This window comes from Thunnus albacares, chromosome 6 (genome assembly GCF_914725855.1).
Source record: "Thunnus albacares chromosome 6, fThuAlb1.1, whole genome shotgun sequence".
Taxonomy (NCBI): Eukaryota; Metazoa; Chordata; class Actinopteri; order Scombriformes; family Scombridae; genus Thunnus; species Thunnus albacares.
Window position 1 is genome coordinate 35,890,940 of NC_058111.1, and position 21,848 is coordinate 35,912,787.

Below are 21,848 nucleotides of genomic sequence, written 5' to 3' on the forward strand. Positions count from 1 at the left end.
CAGCAAATGAAATGAGTGACATCTGTATTCAGCTCTGATTGAACACTTATTTTCTCATGTTGCCACTACAGCATACTGGTGCATGACAAAATAATTAATTTCCCAACTGATGTACGTATTTTGGTAGCTTGTTAAAGTTATAACATTGAGAATTGGGACACTGTTGATGGAAACAGTCAGCTTTCCCTCCATTTAGTTTGAAATATATTTGTACAGTTGAGTGGAGTTCTGTGTTTCCACTCCATGAGAGAGTCAAGTTGAGTGTGATTGGTTGTCACCAGGTTGTGCTCCTCCTTGGTTTTTCTTCTTGTTAAGAGGTTAAAAATGATCCTGATTATGTGATACTCTTAACACATGTGTGGCCATGTCAGAAAGTCTCATCACTCAAACGGTTTAAATAGAGGAGCTTGAAGGTGAAGGATTTCCTCCCAGCTTACTTGATGTTTTGAAATGCAACACACACAGTTCACAGTTGAATTACAAATCATTATCAGTGAGCCAGCAGGAGATTCCGTGTTTGGGGCACAAATAGGTGCTGGAACAACATCAGGGAGTGTATCTGTAATGAATGCCACCAGATCAAACACACATGAACACATATGTTTCAAATCCATTTACAGTGCAGTCAGTAATAGGAACATACACACTCACAAACACACACACACTCAGGTTATGTGTTGTTAGTGCTTGCATGGCTGGTGCTTGTGCTTCATTGTGTTGCTGTGATTATGTGCTTTTGACTGTTGGTTTGCAGTGTGTGGAGCTGGTGTGTGTGTGTGTGTGGGGGGGGGGGGGGGGGGGGGTCAATGAAAAGTGTGTGTGCAGCAGTGGTCTCCAGTCATGTGCTTTTGTTCAGTCTATCTGATCACTGTAGCAACACATTTCACTGACTGAGATTATACCAATTGTAAACACAACAGCAAATTTACTGTATGTGGAATATCAAAATAAATGGTTACACATGACAGAAAATCACTGGTCCATAATAAAACTGTCTGGTTTGTGTGTGTGTATATTTACATATTCATCATAACCAGTGTGTGTTCAGAGTAGGTCTGTATGATTGATTGCCTCCTACTGTCTGACCTTCCTCCTGTGGAGCAGGTGGGAACAGCGACAGTGTGTTTGACGTAGAGAAGGCTGTGGGCACCATCATCATCGCCAAGCCTCTAGATGCTGAGCAGCGCTCCTTCTACAACCTGACAGTGCAGGCCACTGACGGCACCAACACTGCATACACACAGGTACCACATGATCTTTATTTCACTAACCTTTTATTGTGCTGTGTTTTACAGTTATACCTTCTTTTTTTTTGGGATCAATTGAAAATGCTGATGCACCAGATGCCATGGTGTTGCTCCAGTGGGTTAGTGGAGGGTGGGAATGGGGGAATAGAGATGAAAATGCACTAAACATAATCCTGTTTAACTAACACATTAACCAACAAACATGACAACACAGTTTTACCAAGCCCCTCTTGTAGATTGGCCTGGGCCTTGTTTCCCCAAAGCACCTTAAGGCTATGATCTCAAAATCCATTTTATGAACCTTATTAGATTAAGAGGTGTTTCCCAAAAGCATGGTAACTGAAGATTGCTTTGAAGTAACATATACTCTAAGTGCCGAGCTGAAAAATTTAGTTTTTTTTCAATGAGCTAGAGAAGGATGAAGACATGGAGAAAGAGCTTATTACTGTAGGTGAGTAAGTACCCACATGTGTCCAACTGCTCCTAATACTAAGGATGGGTTAAATGCAGAGATCGAATTTCACTGTACAAATATATGCGTGACAAATAAAGTACCTTTACTCTTGGAAGAGGTAGGTCCTCAAGTGATTTTTCTAGGACAGAAAGGAATTCTGCTGACTGAAGCAAGTTCAGCAACTTGTTCCACGACCGAGGGACCATACAGGAGAAGAGTTTTGATTGAGATTCCCTGTTTTGCGGTGGCAGTAGGACTATTTGTAGTTCATTTACAGATTGTAGGGAATGAGAAGGTGCATAAACCTGTATGAGGGAGTTCAGGTAGGTAGGTGCTGTACTAGAGGCTACTCTGTAGGCAAGCATCAGTGACTTTAACTTAATGCAAGCAGCAAAAGGGAGGCAGTGCAGAGTAGTGAAAAGTGGAGTGACATGAGCTGTTTTGGCTGGTTGAAGACCAGACGTGGATTCTTTGCAGATTGTTACTGTGCATGCTGGCAGCCCTGCCAGAAGGGTGTTACAGTAGACGAGGTGAGAGGAGTTGAGTGGTGTACTCAGTCAGATAAGACCTGATGTTATTATAGTGTGAAGCGACATGACCTAGCACATCTTACAGACACTGATAGTTAAAGTTAAATGTGTATCCAGCATCATCTTCAGCACCACAGACAGCTGATGTTAAGAAGCTCTTAACACGTTAAACTTCTAAGCTCTTAACACTTAAACTTCCCATTAACTTCTGTGATTGTTAGTGGGAAATGAAGCCCTGTTTTAATCATTCAAAAATCCTGTTTTTAAAACACAAATCATAATGACTGAATCAATCCAATTTACCCATATATGTCCCACATTGGTAAAGAAAAGGTGAGAAAATATACAATACGGTAAAACAGTGAGGCTTATTCAGAACGGCTGGCGTCACGTATGGTCAACTTGCAGCTGCTGTTAGAAATACTTTCAATAAAACCAGGAAAATGTCATTTGATTAGTAGCAAAGAATTTAGATTAGATTTTAACTTACAAGATGAGTTGGATGAGATTGTTATATACTGAGTTACTGTTGAATATGAGAAGACCTACCGTACACAGACGCAAATACACTGATACACACTCACACACAGAGCATATGATATTAGCATTTTTATAGAGCAGGAAGAATTGTCCTGACATAAGGAATGAGTGAGATGCCTATTATTACACCCCCCAGTTAGTAACATGCATTAATGGGACATATATGAGTACAGATGGAGAGGGAAAGGAGGAGAGAGGAGCTCAGTGCATCATGGGAAGTCCCATGGCAGTCTTGTCCCAAGGCAAGCCTGGCTGGTCCCAACTTTAATAAAAAAAAAAAAGGTTTTAAGCCTACTCTTAAATGCAGAGAGAATGTCTGCCTCCTGGACTCAAACTGGGAGATGGTTCCACAGGAGAGGAGCCTGGAGATGGTCAGGACAGAACAGGGCAAAACAGAACCAATGATCCAACAAGACTCAACTGAAAACCAGACCTAAAATACAAACTAAACTAATCAGACAGCGAGGACCAGGTGACAAGACACAGGGGCAGGCTGGGAGCTGATAGGCTGGGAAGACACTGAGAGCAGGGCAAGGCTAACGAATGCAGGGCAGGTGTAAAGAGGAGTACATGAACACAGTAGGAGTGAAGGAACACACAAGGGAAACACAGAGTAACAGAAAACCAAAACCCAGAAACACAATACTCTAAATCATAACCCACCATAAATCAAACCGTCCCAGAATTACATTAACTTAAAAACCTTCTGTTCAGACAGGATGGAAAGCAAATTTGCAAAAGAGAAGCGCCTTTACAAACTGAGAGTTGAAATCCTTTATTTGTGAAGCTTTTACTGAATTAACTGTTGACATTGTGTCAGAGAGATGAGAGATTCTGTCACTTTCTGTTGTTTTTTGGACTCTTTGTGTTTTTGTGTTCTTTGGGGTTTCCTGTGTTACACCTCTGTTGTCAAGTCCTTCTGGTCATATGATGTTGCTTGTTATGATTTGGGTGGTTGGTTTAGAAGACTGCATTATTAGTTAGCTTGTAGAGTTGTGTGCTTAAGACCTCCCAACCAAGTTGGTTTTAATGATTTCTTTTCACTGAGTGTCACACACAAATTCTTTATTCACAAGCACATACAGATACAGACACACACACACCTGTAAGATGGGAAGAGGGTTCCCAGATGGAGAGTCAGCATGGCGTCATGCCGGCAGGGAAAGTGTCCACAGTTGAGCAACAGAAGGCTGACTGCTGTAGCAGGGTTTAAATTTAGACTCGCCGCCTGTTTCCCTCCACTTCTCTTTCTGTTTTCTCTGGATATGAGTCAGTACAAATCTCAGGATCCTTTTTCTCTGTTTGTGTGTGTGTGTGTGTAAAGTGTTGTCACTTTTTTCCCCAGCAAGCCAAACTGATGCTCCTGCAGCTATTTTGTACTTTGTAATCCTTACGGAGCTCAGTCGGTATATTTTGGCAGGGCTATAGTCAGAACAGTGGCTCAGTGGTTAGCACCGTCACCTCACCCAGAAGGTTCTGGGTTTGAAGCAGGGACTTGATATTTTTGTTGGTTTTCCCCCACACCAAAAGATGTGCATGTCATGTATTTAGCTTAAGTTATACTTTCCATGTCCACATCATCTGCCCATATCTCCAAGGGTCCATGTCTGCATGCAGCCCAAGATTTATGACATGCAGACTCACCGCACCAACCATACTTCACGTGTGAACTTGTCTGCCTGAATGAATGTACTCCTTCACTCAACTCATTAAATTAAGTTTTTAAAGAAATTCTTTTTTGTAGTTAGAAGAAAATGTATATGATTGAAACTTTGTGTCTGTTTGTCTGTAATACAAACAACAAGTAATTTCAAGACAAGTCATGGTTGTTTCTTTTCATAATAATAAAAACAATACAAATAATGATGAAGGTTATCCACTTGAAATTAACAAGGTCACTGAGAGTAGCCTCACATGCTGTATTCTTACGGACTTTGGTACAAAGTGGCTCCAATAGGAGCAGAAACAGTTGTAACATTTTTGTCACAAATAAGAAATTGACTCTTTAAACTGAGAAAAGGTAAATGGAAAGCAAATCTGGCTGTTTGTCAACATGACTGAACAGTTGTTGATTCAACTTAATACCTAAGGTTTATCGAACTTTTCTCTAGTGGAGTTAACTTGATTCAGTTAATTTTACATTTTCTGAGACAATTTCATGAGACAATTTTGAACTAATTATTCAACTTAAGTTCAGTTAACTCACATTTTTCAGGCTTCGGTGTCTCTAAATTGTACCAGCTTACAGTGTATTACAGTGCAGGGATAATACACCTCAGAAATGGAATTTGTCCCCAGATGGAATTTGTGATGTGGCTCCCCTCACCAGATTTCCAGTGCTTCTTTTTCTCTTTTTTTACCACAGGCTTTTTGATTCATGCAGAAATAAAAACACTGTGGTTTTTATAAACGTGACATAAATCACACCTCATCAGGATCAGTTTGCTGCAGAGTTTTGTTTATTAATTTATTCAAAATACGCTCCAAAAATCCTTTCACATCCTTCTGCCCTGATCATATGATCACATATGAGGTCCAGTCTTGTGGCGCTATCAGTGGGTGAAATCGCTGGACTATAATTTGAAACCTCTGCTTTATCTATGGCAGGGCAGAACCTCAAGACAATTATGTTTGTTTGTCCTTTCATTTGTCACCCTTGTATGCCTCCCTTCCTTGCAACAGCCTGCCCATCACTTTCCCCAGACCTACTTCCTCTCACTCCTGGCATGCCAATTTCTGTCTGTGCAAGTTGTTGTCATGAGTATGTTCTGAATATGAGTTTTTTAAAAACAGCATTGGGACCATGATCAAGTGTTATTGATGTACATCCCTCTCAATCCCGCTAATACATTTTGACACTACAATGGGGTAGGAAAAACTTCCTGCTTCTGTACATTTATACAACCATCATTAACTTTCTTCTCATTTATTTTAGGTTTTCCTTTGCTGTGTCATACTGCTACAGCCCAGTGTCCCACAGGGATTGATAAAATTCAATCTACACTTACTACTTTCATTTCCTGTCTTTCTGTCTCTTCTGTTTGCCTCTCTACCTGTCTGTCTCTGCCTCTCCTCCTGTGTTTTCCTGACTCACGCTGGGCCCTATCACCAGTCATCTGTGACTCAGGAACTGTCTATGAGTCATGACATGCACGAACCACAAACACACCACATGGCTTTTCTGCAGTCTGTGCAATGACACATTCAGTCATCTTCATTTTTGTACAATATATGTTCTGTTACACAATTCCATTAACACTACAGATAGTCAGTACAGTACAGTGATATGAGGGATGTTCATCAGAGTCTAAAGGAATATATGAATTTGCCTCTGCTCTACTCTGATCGCAGCAGTTCCCGTGAAATAAATTGATTTTGGTCTGACATTTTCTTGTTATGAACGCAGGAGTGACTGACTACTCATTCTTTTTTAAAGAGGGCACATCAGTTGTTAGTGACAAAACAAACACAAGCAAACACGTCATCCTGTTGTTTCCTGCAATTGTAGAGGAACTTCTTAATCTGCCAACACTGTTGGCAGATGAGGTAGATGAGCAACAATGGCTGTTGGCCCAACAACAAAAATTAAGGTTCCTGAGAATTGATTCCCCAGCCATGTCTCCTAAAAATTACACCCACACAACTAATCTGCATTAGCAAATATGTTTTGTAGGAAACCGGATCTACAAAATGTTCACTGCCAATATTAAATGTTACTGAAAGTAACTACAAAACGTCACTTCACGTATTCTGCTCATTAAGAACAAGAAAATACAACTCAGTCAATGATGTTCTCTTTCATCCCTCTCCTCTTTTTCTCTCCATCTTTCCTCCTCATGATCCAGGTTCACATTACTGTTATGGACAACAATGACAACGCTCCTATCTTCTCCCAGCCAACCTATGATGTAACCATTTCTGAGGACACACCACCTGACACAGAGGTGGTCCAGATTATGGCATCAGACCGTGATGAGCATCACCGGCTGACCTACTCTCTGCAGAGTTCCATAGACCCCAGCAGCATGCGTCTGTTCCGTATCCACCCCTCCCTGGGCACCATCTACACCACCCAGAGGCTCGACCACGAGGCCTGCGTCCAGCACATCCTCACCGTCATGGTAAGACACACTTTGATCTAGTGGTCTAAAAGTTACACCATCCCTGTGACATACTCTGCCTCTTCGAACACACTAATTCCCACTTTATTCCTACTTTTAATCTCAGAGCAGGTTTGTAACTGTAAGCGTTTACAGGCAGTCCAGTTTTTCTTGTATTGTTGTGTTAATAACACTACAGTCATATGTTAAGGTTATTCATTCCCCTTGGCCTGTTGATGGTTTCCAGACTGGCAAGAGCAACCAGCAATTATAGCTGCAAGCTATACTTAGATTTTATACTGTATAATACAGGTGTAATGGTACAAACAATTCACAGTTCGATACAATTCGGTTTGAATCACAGTTTGAGATATTTTCAGTACATCTGGGTAAACAAAAGACATTTATTTGTCAAATATGTTGTCATGTAAGAAAATGTGAATATGTAAATATTAAATGATAGCTCATTGGCCAATGTTCTAATTGGAACAAATATTGCGCTCAAACATTGGGATATGTTCATTATAATATGTTCGTTGTAATGATTATTGTTTTTACAAAAGAGACTAACCCGCCCATATCTCAAGTAAATTTATCCACTGTTAGAGCAGTACAGTTTAAGCTTTAAGCTGTCTCTTTCGTTTACCTCCTAATGTTATTTTCTCTGACCAATGAAAGATACTGATTCTAAAAAAATATTCAAACAGTACAACAAGGTTAATTAAAAGTCTTTCACCAAGTTAAACAGTGCCTAGATCAAGAAGTCTTTTCAGTTAAACTGTAAAGTGCTGTCATAAGATCAGGAAACTTCAATAATCAAAGTAACAGGTCAAATATCTGTGGATGTCAGACTCTCATTGGTTATTGACCTTGAATGGTCATAACAAGAGGGGCCCTTTCAGAGTAAAAATTTCTCAGATGGAAATAATTTCCGAGCCTTCTACTCTTGTATCTCATAAATAGAGCAGCAGGAGAGCCAGAGAGACAATCTTGCTGTCTGTGCTCTCACTCTACCTGAGCTCATTATTTAGCAATTAAGCTAATTACACTGAGCAGAGAGGCAGTATCTACACCTCATCAGAATAAAGAGGATGATTTTGCTCAGACTTACATATCCAGTAGTAAGCTCCTATTATTAGAAATGTGTCTGAATTATAGAAATTTGGAGAAATACATTCACAGAGGTGACTGAAAGTCCTTTAGGGCAAGTTTTAGTGTGATGATGTTTTTGTTTAATCAAATTTAAAATTGACACATGGAATTTTTAAAGTTTAATTTTTTAAATTTGTGGTTAAAATGAATGATTATATATTTTCCACAATCTTTGGTTTTGCATAGTATGCAGAGTATGTGTATATATTTTGAGTTCATGATGACCATTAAGGATGATGTTCTTAATATTTGTGGTTACAAAAAAGCCAATACATCGGGAAATTGAAACAATTTCAAAGACTCAAATTCACCACCTCTTCTCTTACATTAAAGAAATACAACTTGTGAGTTCCAGCACTGACAATAACTTTTTAACTCTTTTTCTCTCCACAGGTGAAGGACCAAGAGTTCCCCTACAGAAAGAACCTGGCTCGAGTGCTGGTAGAAGTGGAAGATATCAATGACCACGTACCTATCTTCACCAGTGCTCTGTATGAAGGCTCAGTCTATGAGTCTGCAGCAGTGGGATCAGCTGTGGTCCAAGTCACTGCCCTTGACAAAGACAAAGGCGAGAATGCAGAGCTACACTATTTCATTGAAGCAGGTGGGCACCCTTGACACCTAAATGTATGTTGAAATATTTATACCCTTTAGGTAACTGCCCTTAAAATATTTACCACATTGATAATATTTTTTATGTTTCTTTTTTATTTTCCAGGGAACACTGGAAATGCATTCCATATTGAGCCAGTTTTGGGTATCATAACTGTTGCACGTGACCTAGACTTGTCCAGCATAGGCCATTATGTACTCACTGTCAGAGTCACAGACAATGGCTCCCCTCTCCTGTCCACCACTACCATAGTGCGTATTGCTGTCACCCTCTCTGACAATGCCGCCCCAAAGTTCCCCCAGCCTGAGTACCAAGCTGACATAACAGAGAATGTGGTGGTTGGGACCTCTGTCACAACAGTCAGTGCAGTCAGCCAGTCCACCCTCACTTATGATATTAAGCAGGGCAACACTGATCGTGTTTTCCAGATAAATCAGTACAGCGGAGTGATTACAACTCAAAAGCCTCTAGACTATGAGACTACACCATCTTACACCCTGATAGTCCAGGCTACCAACATGGCTGGCATGGCATCCAATGCTACCCTTATGATCCAGGTAACAGATGAAAATGACAACCCACCAGTGTTTCAGCAGCTTCACTATCGTGGCAGCATCAGTGAGGCTGCACCAGTCAACAGTGTGGTCTTAAACTCAGATGACTCACCTCTAGTAATCAAGGCCACTGATGCTGACCGCAACCAAAATGCTCTGTTAGTATACCAGATTGTTGAGGACACTGCAAAAATGTTCTTTACAGTGGACTCAGGTACTGGTTCCATCAGAACCATTGCTAATCTAGACCATGAGACATTTGCCACCTTTCACTTCCATGTTCATGTGAGGGACAATGGCAGGCCACAGTTGACAGCAGACAGTCCAACTGAGGTCACAATTCAAGTCACTGACACAAATGATTCACCACCTCAATTCACCCAGAATGCCTATGAAACAGTCCTGCTTCTCCCCACATATGTGGGAGTAGAAGCTCTGCAGGTTTCAGCCACAGACCCTGACAAAGATGTCCCCACAGAGCTCATCTACTCTCTAACCGATGGGGTATTGGAGCATTTTGCCATCAAACCTTCCAATGGTATCATAATTGTCAAAAACAACAACTTTTCCAAAGAACGTTTCCGTTTCAGTGTCAAAGTTTCAGATGGGAAATTCTCCAGCACAGCTCTAGTGACCATTCTTGTACGAGAGGCTCTAGACTCTGGCCTCAGCTTCACCCATAGCCTTTACTCCTCCTCTATTCAAGAGAATGTATCAAATATCACCAAAGTGGCTGTGGTCAATGCTGTGGGAAACCGTCTTAATGAGCCATTGAAGTATACCTTATTGAATGCTGGTACACGCTTTAGAATGCGTCCAACTTCTGGTGTGATCCAAACCACCGGTATACCCTTTGATCGTGAGGAGCAGGAGTTCTATGAGCTGGTTGTCGAGGCAAGAAGGGAGCATGATCGTCTGCATGTTGCCAGAGTTATGGTGAGAGTCCAGGTGGAGGACATCAATGATAATGCCCCTGTGTTTGTTGGACTGCCTTATTATGCAGCTGTTCAAGTAGAAGCTGAGCCAGGGTCACCCATTTTCAGGGTCATGGCAGTAGATGGTGACAAAGGGATTAATGGAGAGGTGTCTTATTATTTCAAGGATGACCATGGTCACTTTGAGATCAACCGTCAAACAGGCAGTCTCAGCCTCAAGAGGGCCTTTGAGTCTGACTTGTCCAATGTTGAATACCAGATGGTGATATATGCCAGAGATGGTGGTTTTCCACCTCTCTCCTCTACTATTGAGTTCCCCATCACAGTAGTCAACAAAGCCATGCCTGTCTTTGACAAATCATTTTATTCTGTTACTGTAAATGAGGATGTGGCTGTGCACACACCTATCCTTGGTATCAATGCAACTAGTCCAGAAGGTCAGAACATCATCTACACTATTGTTGATGGAGATCTGTCTCTTCAGTTTGACATTGGTTTTGATACAGGAGTCATAAGTGTCATCCATTCTTTGGACTATGAAGTAGCATCGTCTTACCACCTGACCATCAGAGCAACAGACTATTTGACCAGTGCCCGTGCTGAGGTTGATGTAGATGTGTTTGTTCAGGATGTAAATGACAACCAACCTATCTTCCAGAAAATGTCCTACAGGGTAGTTTTGTCTGAAACAGCCATGATTGGAACTCCAGCTCTTCAGGTTATTGCCACTGACAAAGACTCAGAGAAGAACAATGTTGTCCGTTACCAGATCTTCTCAGATGCTCATAACAACACAGACCACTTTCACATTGATAGTAGCAGTGGACTAATCCTGACTGCGCGTATGCTAGACCATGAACTAGTCTCGAAGTATGACTTCACTGTCAGGGCCACTGATAATGGATTCCCACCACTGAGTAGTGAAGTTTCAGTCATAGTTGTGGTGAATGACATGAATGACAATCCTCCAGTTTTCAACCAGCTGCTCTATGAAGCATATGTAAATGAGTTAGCACCAAGGGGTCACTTTGTAACCTGTGTCCAAGCCTTGGATGCTGATAGCTCGGATTTTGAAAAGCTGGAATACAGCATTTTGTCAGGGAATGAAAGGATGAACTTTGTGATGGACAAGAAGACAGGAATCATCACATTGTCCAGCCACCGTAAACAAAGGATGGAACCCGTCTACAGCCTTAATGTGTCAGTGTCTGATGGGGTCTTCACCAGCACTGCACAGGTTCATGTTAAGGTGTTGGGGGCCAACCTTTATAGTCCAGTGTTTGGGCAGAATATATATGAGGCAGAGCTGAGAGAGAATGCTGCTGTGGGAACCAAAGTTATACAGGTAAGTACTACTGACATTCATTGAGTGATCTCAATAATATGTTACTGTAATTCTAAAATATTTGTGTCTCTTTTGACTGAGAGATTTTTTTATTCATTCCAGGTGAAGGCAACTGATGCAGACCCTGGAGTGTTCGGTCACATTACTTATTCCTTTGTTAATGATGTGGGCAAGGACCAGTTCAGCATTGATGCAAGTGGTCAAATCATCACGATAGAAAAGCTGGATCGTGAGGACCCCACCAATAAGGACATAGTTCTTACAGTGGCAGCCCAGGACTCAGGTGGACGTGTCTCTTACTGTACAGTACAAGTTACTCTTTTGGATGATAATGATAATGTACCACGTTTCCATGCCACAGAATACAGAGCTTCAGTCAAATCTGATGTGGCTAAAGGTTTTTTGGTGACACAAATTCAGGCTTATGATCCTGATGATGGCACTAATGCCAAAGTGACATATTCACTCTACAGTGAGGCACACATCCCTGTGGTAGACATTTTGGAGATAGACCCTGACAATGGCTGGATGGTGACTAAAGGCAGCTTCAGCCACTTGAGGAACACAGTATTATCTTTTTTTGTGAAAGCTGTTGATGGAGGCAATCCAGTTCGCCACTCTCTAGTGTCTGTCTACATCCATGTTCTTTCTCCAGATGCCTTCATTCCTTCTTTCAGCCAACATCAGTACTTATTTAGTATGCAAGAGGACACCCCCCTAGGTTCAGTCATAGGGACAGTACGCCTCAACACTCCTCCTGGATTTGTCTCGCTCTCTGCTACCTTTGCCCTGGTTAATGGAGAGACTGGAGGAAACAACCAAGATACGGTGTTTGTGATAGAAAAAGATACAGGTGTGATCAAACTTGATAAGCCTTTGGACCATGAGGTTATCAAAGGATACCACTTCAAAGTCACTGCCACTGTACAACAGGCTAAACTGGATTCTGTGACTTCTGTTGATGTTGAGGTCAAAGTATTGGATCTAAATGACAACAAACCAGCCTTTGAGGCCAACTCCTATGAAGCCATAGTTATGGAGGGAATGTCAATTGGAACCAGAATCATTCAAATCCAAGCACTAGACCCAGACTCAGGGGCCAATGGCCAGGTAACATATAGTCTTGGGGCCTTAATCCAGTTAGAAGGGGATTCAGACACTCTGGTTGGCACCTTCAGCATTGATAGCAACACAGGTTGGATCTCCACCCGCAAGGACCTGGACCATGAATCCAATCCATCCTACACATTCACAGTGGTAGCATCAGACCTTGGTGAGACCTTTTCTCTTTCCAGTACCACCACTGTGACAGTGGCAGTGTCAGACATCAATGATAACCCACCCAGGTTCCTGGAGCAACACTACTTTGGTTCAGTTCAGGAGAGTGACCCACCAGGCGAGGTGGTGGCTGTGCTGAACACCAGAGATGATGACAGCTCTGCTGTTAACCGACAAGTCAGCTACCACATCACTGGTGAGTACTCTGATTTTGGATGTTACTTTTATTGTTATTGAAACCCTATTGCCAGAAAATATATACATTTCTGTGATGTTCAATGACTAAGGGTTGTAAATAATCACTTTATAGAATATCTGCTAGGATATCTGTGAATGGTAAGTAAAGTATGATTAAGGTTAGGGACAGATTGCGGTTATGGCGAGCAAACTATTGTTAAAGTATGCTTAAGAAACTTGGTTATGGTTAGGGTTGTAGTTTATGAAAAGGTAAATGGTAATTAAAGCTCTTTGATGAGATGTGAACAGACATGCTACATGCTCATTCAACACCTCCACACCTTTAATTTCCACCTCACTACATAAAGGACACACTATTCCTGTATTGGCACTTAAAGTTGGCATTAGACATAAATTGTGAGGTGGGGAATCTGCCAATATCAACGTAATTCCCAGAGATAGTGGGCTATGTATTGTGGCCCATCTGTCTAATGTCAATCTACCATTGTGTTTTACTGAAGATACAGCAGTCCTCAGACTTGTTAGTATTCTGAATGTCCAAATAATTGCTACAGCCATGAATAAACATGAGGAGACAAGTTGTACACTAAATCAATGGTGTGGTTCAGTATACAGTTCGCTCATTTTCTATGCTTGCTTCCAAAGGATGTGTGCATGCATGCCAGAATTCCAAGCCTGACTGAGAAACAGGCAAGGAAATTTGATAATATTTTCATGGCTGAATAGCATTCAACAGCTCGTGACATTTACCCAGTAATTAACATTAAAGACTGCATCATATCTGATGACAGATGCAGTGATTTTTCTTCTGTCTCCTGAATAGATGTTAAAATTCATAGGCTTGTCTTTTTTAAAAAGTAAAAAACGAGAGAAGCAACAGGACCAGACAAAAAAAACAAAATATTGGCTTAATACTAGATGCATATGTGTAGGTGTGTGTGTGTGTGTGTTAATGTGGGTAGGTGAAGTGGGTAAGAAGAAGAAGAGAAAAGAAAGAAGAAAGCTACAGTACTGTTGGGGGGCATCTCCAGTTGGGTCCCAAGGATGGAGGGGCACCAGGATGAAACGAGGATGGGGCAGGACAACTGGGCCAGGGCAGAATTATATATATATATATATATATATATTTTCTCTTTTTTATTATGTCTAAATTATTATACTCCCCTTTCCATCCTCCTCTCCCTTCCTTGCTCTCATTGCTCTCTCCTGCTTTAGGTTGCTCCCAGACCCATAGACTGTTGCCGGCTTTTTGCAAGTCACATACCCTCTTGAACAGCCCTCACCCCTACAGGAGGGTTCCATTCATTTGGGTCTGAGGAGCATCTTTCTATTTGAAGGGGGGTTAAATGGGGATTAGGCCCTCAGACACCAAGCTGTCTAAACCAGTCAGGCCCCTGAGCCCCCTCAGCCACCTGGGCCCAGTCTGAGATGGTTGGTAGTTTGATGGACGATGGTTTTATAATTTATAAGTTGTGTTACTCATCATAGAGAAGGTATTTTTGCAGATTTGTGTCCAGAAGTTGGGGTTGGGAAGGATAGCCAGGTCATTTTCACATTTTGAGGTCATCTGAGTTGGATAATAGTTTATAAAGTTTAGAGATTTTTTTTTGAGTCTGTGATCTTCATGATTTCTTCACCTAGTTTCAAGGGGTTGAGTGGGTTGTAGGTTATGTTAATCTTATCTTTAAGTTGTTGGTACTGAAAGAGCTGATGTCTCCCAACTCCATACTTCTGGATTATTATGTTGAAACTTGGAAATGTATGGTTATTTTCAAGTAGGTGATGAAGGTGAATGATTCCTTTGTGTTGTCATGTGGGAAAGCGAATGGGAGTGTTGCTAGACATGAAGTCAGGGTTGTGCCAAATTGGAGTGCTTGCAGGGTGTTAGTGATGATTTAGTGATTTTGTTAGCTTTCCACCAGGCTGCCAGAGTTGTAGAGATTACTGTATTTTTGATGAGGTTGAGTTTTTTAATTGATTGGGGTTTAAAAGTTAGGTCTGTGATTGAGATATTTTTGCACTGGGTTTGTTCTAAATCTATCCATGAGTTATTGTGTTTGGGTTGTTGAATCAATTTGACAAGGTACTATAATTTATTTGTAGGAAGTAGTGGGAAGTTTGGTGCTTCTATGCCGCCTTGACATTTTTTCTTCTGTGATGCTGAAAGTTACATTTTTGGGTTTTTTAAAAAAAATTCCAATAGAAGTGGCTGATTAAAGAGTCGAGAGATTTGAACCATTTGTCTGTTGGGAAGTTGGGAAGCATAGAGAATAGATAGTTGATTTGAGGTAGGGTTTTCATTTTAACTGTTGCAATTCATCCTATTAGGGAGAGGGGGAGATTTGTCCATTGTTTGAAGTCATCTTGTATCTTTTTTAATAGTAGGGTGTAATTGAGGTTATAAAGGTCTGTCAGCCCGGGGGAGATGTTAATACCCATGTACTTAATGTTTCCAGTGTGAAAGGGCAGGAATGGGTCTTGTGTTGCAGAATCCCACGCATCTTCAGAGAGAGGGAGTATGATTGATTTATTCCAGTTAATTGTGTAATTTGAAATCTCAGAGAAGTTGCTAATTTGATTAAAAGCTTCTTGTAATGGCGTGTAGGGGTCTTGTAAAAACAATAATATGTCATCTGCATAAAGACTGATTTTATGTTGTGAGTTGTTACTCTGAATTCCTTTAATGTTATTGCTTTGTTGTATTGTTGCAGTGATAGGTTCAATGAAGATGGCAAATAAAGAAAGTGAGAGTGGGCATCCTTGTCTGCTTCCTCTGAAGTGTGAATCTTTGTGATGTGATACCATATGTGGTTATTGTTGCTATAATTGAGGTGTAAAGAATTTTGATCCAGTGGATGAATGACTCTCCAAAACTGAACTTGCAAAGAGTACTGAATAGAAATGTCCAACTTACTTTGTCAAATGCTTTTTTTGGCATCTAATGATACCACTGTTTTGGCTTTTGTCTGCTTTGATAGATTGATCAAATTGAATAGTCTACAGATATTATCAGAAGTGTGCCTGTTTTTGATGAAGCCTGTTTGGTCTGAGTGGGTTAAAATGGGGGTAGCTGTTTCGATCATGGTGTAGTGGTGAAAGTATGTGTTAGAAATGCTTATAGTATTCTGCTGGGAATCCATCTGGTCCAGTCATCTCATTTATAAAACAGTGTGTAGGATCCATACTAAAAGTGTATGTGCACACAAAAGCTGAAATTGATATGCGGCAAAAAATACTCAGATTTCTAAAACTGTGCCATATGCACATATATTTTTCCCTTTACAAATCACAGCCCACCTGGAAATATGTGTACGTGGATCAGCCTCATATCCAGCCCTCTATATGCCCACAAATATATGCCCTCAACCATAAATGCTCAATGCAAAAGTAATCATGAATATTGATGTGCATGTGTTTCTTTTGCCATACCAATGAGTCTCTCTGTCTTGAGATGCCTGACCAATTAGTTTCGAGAGTCAACGTATGGGGCCTTTAGCTCGTCACTTTCACCCAAGCAGCTGCAGAGGAAGGACCGCAACAGGAATGAATGGACTTTTATTGTTTTATTTCCCTGATTTCGAACTCCTCAAAGTTATGTGTGTAACCCATATACAACTTCAGCAAACATTCCTGTGATTTTAAATTCACATCTCTGATTAAGTTCTTACCACACCCTGTAGCAGGCCAGTTAACCACTTTAAAGTATTTTTTGCACCACACACTCAATATCTAAAATACAATAAACACTGTATTCATTTATTTATTTTTATTTATTCCAAAATCCAGCATACAGGTGTTTCTCTAATTTACACAGTCCATATATGAGTGCAGGAGGGGAAGATGTGCCAGTGAGGTGACTGGAGAAGGCAAGGATCTATAATTAACATTTGATAGGAAGTGAAATTAAGTGTGTGAGAGGAATTATTATACAATCTGGCTTCAATTCACTGCCTCACCATCTGCGTCACCAATTACCCCTGTCTCCAAAATGTTCGTAGGCAGTGGTCAGAGTTTATAGACAAGTGCGCACATTCTCCCGTCAAGTTTGTTTTTATAGATCACAACTTTTGCGTGGGAAGTGGTATATGCCTCTTTCAAGCCCCTTGTGCATACGTGACAGTTATAAATGTGACCCCAGGTGATTTGTTATTTGGCATTTGATTTAGGGCTTTATTGAGTTAACCGGGATGATTGATGCATCTTAACTATTAGCCAGTTCTTTTGATAGTGTGGGCGGGTCCAAGTTGTTTAGGAAGGATTCTATTTCTGATGGAGTAGGTTCATAACTGGAGGAGTATAAGTTGCTGTAAAAAGTTTGAAAGATTTAATTTTCTTTTTTGTGTTGCAGTTGATTTGCTAAATATTTCTGTTTTGTTGCTATTTTGAAAGTTGTTGTCTTCAAGTTGTTGGATTGGAAATTGTGGAGGTTTTTTTGTGTATGATATTGTCAAGTTGGGTTATGAGGTTACTAAATTCCTTTTTTATTTGTTCTGTGAGATTGTTGGAGTAAAGGTTTGTAAGATGTGCAATTCTTTGTTCTAAATTATTTGCCAGTTTTTGTTGCTGTTTTTTTTTGTACGATGAATATGATATGATTTTTCCTCTGATTACTGTTTTGTCTGTTTCCCATAGTAATGACGGTGACATTTCTGGAGAGTCATTCATCTCCATAATTGATGCCCACTCCTCACTTATTTAGTATTAAAGTCACAGTCTTGAATTGCCATCTCAGGGGGGGGGGGTCTAATATATGATTGTTTATGGTGAGAGAGGCAGGAGCATGATCGCTCATGGTGATGGAATTAATTGTGGTTTTGTGGCTGTTAGGGGTGAGTGAATTGCTGACAAAAAAGAGGTCAATTCGGGAAGAAGACCGATGGAGGGAGGAAAAATAAGAATATTCTTGTGATGAAGGGTTCTCATTCTCTAGCTATTGCCAAGTCCATAAATATTCATGTATTGTTTGATTGTTTCAGTAGAGTGCCAGTTTCTTGTATTACCAAAGGTGCTTGAGCGGTCAGTTGTGAGCTCTATAAAATATAACAAGATAGGTTTGTCTTGATACTAGTCAGAAAGTCAGCTTACCCAGGAAAATCTATAAGAGTTCAATACCATAACCTTTTCCAAATGTGCAGAAGATAAACTGTTGTTTGAGTCATTATATAGACCTCTCTGTGACATGAAAAACAAATGCTTAAGGCACAAAAGAAATATATCAAAGGCAAAAGAGGGAAACAAAAGAACAAAAAGAAGAAGGGAAAACTGGATGAATGCTAAAGTTGCACTAATTATATGAATGGTGATCAAAAGACTGACTTTGCTGATTTGCTGTCTGCTCTTTGACAAGCCAGTAGGCAATAATGACGTTGGGACGTTAGTCTCCCCAGGAGACTAAGACAGAGGATTACCATGCTGACAGAAGACAGAGAGCTAATGAAGGACTATTAATATGGAGGACTTCCTTCCTTTAATGGCATTGTTATGAGTATCAGTCAGACAGCTGGAATAAATGACAGGCATGTGAATGATGTAACCTTATACTTGACATCTAAAGAGGAAGGAGGCAAGGAGGTATGAGCAGCTGCTACACTACAAATACAGAAAGAATAAATATGTAGATAACAGAAAAGTTCGCAAAAAGCTAAGCAAATGAGCTGTCAAAATACTGACAAATGTGACCTTTCTCACTTTCAAGAGAGAACCACTTGATGTTACTCAATATAAAGGTGCAGCAGTAAATCAAGACAGAACAATGAGAAACATTGCTGTGAAAAGATTATTTCGGTTTCATTTTAGTGTAACTGATGTAGCCAGCTGAAAGGGTATTTGATTCAAATTTTGCAATTAGCTGTTTTTGACAGTATTATATTTTGTTTGGACTCTGGTTGTGCAGCTCAGCTGGCAACCTGGGCTCACATGCTACTACTGCATTATTCATTATGTGTTTCCTAGTCTGTCCTGACTTCTTTATCATTTTAGGAACAGTGTATACCCTGTGTTATAATACAATTTCTATGTGCAGCTGCATTCAACACTTGAAAGTATATCTTTTCTTATCTTATCATGGGCTCAGCAGTTTCTTTGGTATTTTCACACTCTGATGGAAATCAGAATTTTGGGATAGCTCTCCAATCACTAACATTCTGCCAAACTTGAAGGCTTGCCCATGATTTGTTTGTGTTTTCATGTCTACATGTGAAGACATCATGAATATTTCAACTGTAAACCAAAGTCCATAATATTGTTAAATAATGTAGTGTTGACATAACATACCATGCTACAACAGAGGTGCTTAGAAGTGCATTTGAGGTCTCTTTCACATCTATGGCTTAGTTCAGTTTGTTCATATAATAGATAAGACATTAAATAGTGTGCCCTCTGTCCGTTTTTTTCACACAGACTTTGACTTTGAAGTGAGTGAACATGAAGTCATATGTGGAAGGTGGTGTCATTCTGCATCATCAGTGCTTCATTAACCCACAGGGGAAATCAAACTGTGACTGACAGCAGGCCATGCTTCAATTTACAGAGCTGTATGTTCTGTAACTTATTATAAGCATCATTAGTTGAGACTGCAACTTGACCGATTAAACTATCTTGTCCTATGATTAATTTTTTAGGCTACCAATACTGATATTTGGCTTTTCTGTTAACAATACTGTGCTGCTTGAAAGTTTGTGAACCCTTTAGAATTTGCTCTATTTCTGCATAATGCATATTTGTGCATGCTGTCTATGGTTTACTCAAGCCCCATGGACAAGCTAGAAGGTAACTGGAAAAATGTCCTCTGAATGGATGAGACCAAAGTCAAACTTTTCGGCTTGAATGATAAGCATTGTGATTGGCGATGAGCAAACACTGCATTCCAGCAGAAGAACCTTATCCCATCTGTGAGACATTGTGGTGGCAGTATCATGGTTTGGGCCAGCTTTTCTGACTCTGGACCAGGACAGCTTGCAATCATTGATGGAGCTATGAATTCTGACTTGTACCAGCAAATTCTACAGGAAAATGTAAAGGTGTCCATCTGTGAACTGAAGATCAGCAGAAAGTGGGTCATGCAGCAAGACAACGACCCTAAACACACAATTGATTCTACCAAAGAATGGTTAGAGCAGAGGAAAGTTAATGATTTGGCATGGCTGAGTCAAAGTCCTGACCTTAATCCAATAGAAATGCTGTCGAAGGACCTGAAGCAGGTAGTTCATGCATTTAGAATAACCAACATCCCAACAACAGTTGAGACTGTTCTGTAAGGAGGAATGGGCCTAAAATTCCTCCAAACCAATGTGCAGGGCTGATAAATAGTTGACGGAAACATTTGGTTGAAGTTATTGCTGCAAAAGGGGCTGAAAGCAAGGGTTCACATACTTTTGCCTCACACAAATATGTAAGATTGGATAATTTTCCTCAATAAATAAATGAATACGTTTAATGTTTTTGTCTCATTTGTTCAATTGGGTTCCCTTTATCTAGTTTTAGGACTTGTGTAAAAATCTGATCACGTATCAGGTCATATTTATGCAGAAATAGAGAAAATTCTAAAGGGTTCACAAACTTTCAAGCAGCCTATATTTGTATTTTGTTTTTTTGTTTTTTTAACATGGATGCATAACATAAGCAAACATTTTTGATAGATTCCTTAAATTTAAGTGTTTAATAACCAAGAAATATTGCTCTGACATTTTACAGTTTAAAAATAAACTTGTCTCTAGTCTCATTGAGATTGAGATCTCTTTTTCAAGAGAGACATGAGAACAAGAAACATTCATAATCAGACAAGTAGCATATAAAACCAACACAAATGAGGCCACACTACCGCAATGAACAAAGAGTTAGAGAATGAATTCAGAATGTAATGAGGGTACTGTTTGCAAATGACATCAAAAAGTATCTTTGGTATTTCTTGCAACTTCTTGTTAGTCTTAGGTGACACATCCACCTGTATGGATAATTCCATGATAAACTGATATTGGCTGATATAAATATGATGAGATGGTTACTGTCCCCTAAACAGAAGATATGACTTAGTTGCTGTATTCCAGCTGCATTTTTTCTCACTTTATAATCTCCCAAAACATACAGAGTAGGACACAAGTGCACCACACCTGTGTTTAAAGTCCTTGTGCATCACAGAAAAGACCTGCACTCTCAGGCTGACGCACACATACATTACTAAATGATCTTGCATATTGATCACCTGGACAGATGCTTAGAAGTTCACCTTCTTGACAGTTCACATTCAGCAGATGGATTTAACCGTAGTTTAGCTTTTGAATCTATGCTACTGTAAAATCACATCTCTACTATTACAAAATCTTGAGGTTGGTCTGTTTTGCTTTCACCACTGCACCAGTGTGCTTGAAAGCAGACCAGACCCTCCCTGTCGAGTAGTCTTTGCCCAGTTGTTTTGGTCTGTACCAAAGTTTGTCCACATCAGCCTTAATTAACTGACTCAGTGGACCTCAGCCATAGGGACCCAAAGGGTCAGGAAGGCCTTAGGTTTGTTTGTTTGAAGGGATGTTTCTTGTTGGACAGCCACAGAGCTCAGTTAAAACTAGGGATGTCCTGATCATGTTTTTTGGCACTGGTGCTGATGCAGAATATTTTAATATTAAATATTTTCCAACCAAATCAAATCCAACATTTGTTTTTGTTTATTTTTTCTTCATGTTATAGCTACACAGCAGATTTAAGGCTACTGTAGTAGTTCATTAAAGTACAGTAACATTAGTAAAGCTATTTCAATAACAACCGGAATCAGAATAGCTCTGCTGTAAGAAAAGGCTTTCTTTGATAGATGCATGTTATGTTTTGTATAGTATGCTGTTGTATTTTTGTATAATATCTGTACAGAGGAGTGTCAATGTGGATCTGCTGTGGCAGTGGAGGTTACAGATAG

At 40.1% G+C, this 21,848-nt stretch overlaps 1 protein-coding gene and 1 long non-coding RNA gene across 5 annotated transcripts in view; one reads left to right on the forward strand and one right to left on the reverse strand.

Annotated features, from left to right (window-relative positions):
* The window catches only part of LOC122983846, a 372,841-nt gene that overhangs the window by 278,426 nt on the left and 72,567 nt on the right, over positions 1–21,848 (reverse strand). Inside the window, exon 2 of the long non-coding RNA XR_006403776.1 lies at positions 14,669–14,677. This is a non-coding gene — a long non-coding RNA (uncharacterized LOC122983846). The remainder of the gene's footprint in view (positions 1–14,668; positions 14,678–21,848) is intronic.
* Positions 1–21,848, forward strand: part of fat3a (FAT atypical cadherin 3a) — a 255,590-nt gene that overhangs the window by 167,324 nt on the left and 66,418 nt on the right. For all 4 annotated transcript variants that reach the window (XR_006403773.1, XM_044353986.1, XM_044353987.1 and 1 more), the window contains exons 7-11: positions 1,105–1,244; positions 6,617–6,892; positions 8,417–8,627; positions 8,742–11,470; positions 11,573–12,944. Coding sequence is in view for 3 of the 4 variants with exons in the window: in XM_044353986.1 (XP_044209921.1) it covers positions 1,105–1,244; positions 6,617–6,892; positions 8,417–8,627; positions 8,742–11,470; positions 11,573–12,944 (4,728 nt within the window). In the remaining variant the exon portion in view is untranslated. The remainder of the gene's footprint in view (positions 1–1,104; positions 1,245–6,616; positions 6,893–8,416; positions 8,628–8,741; positions 11,471–11,572; positions 12,945–21,848) is intronic.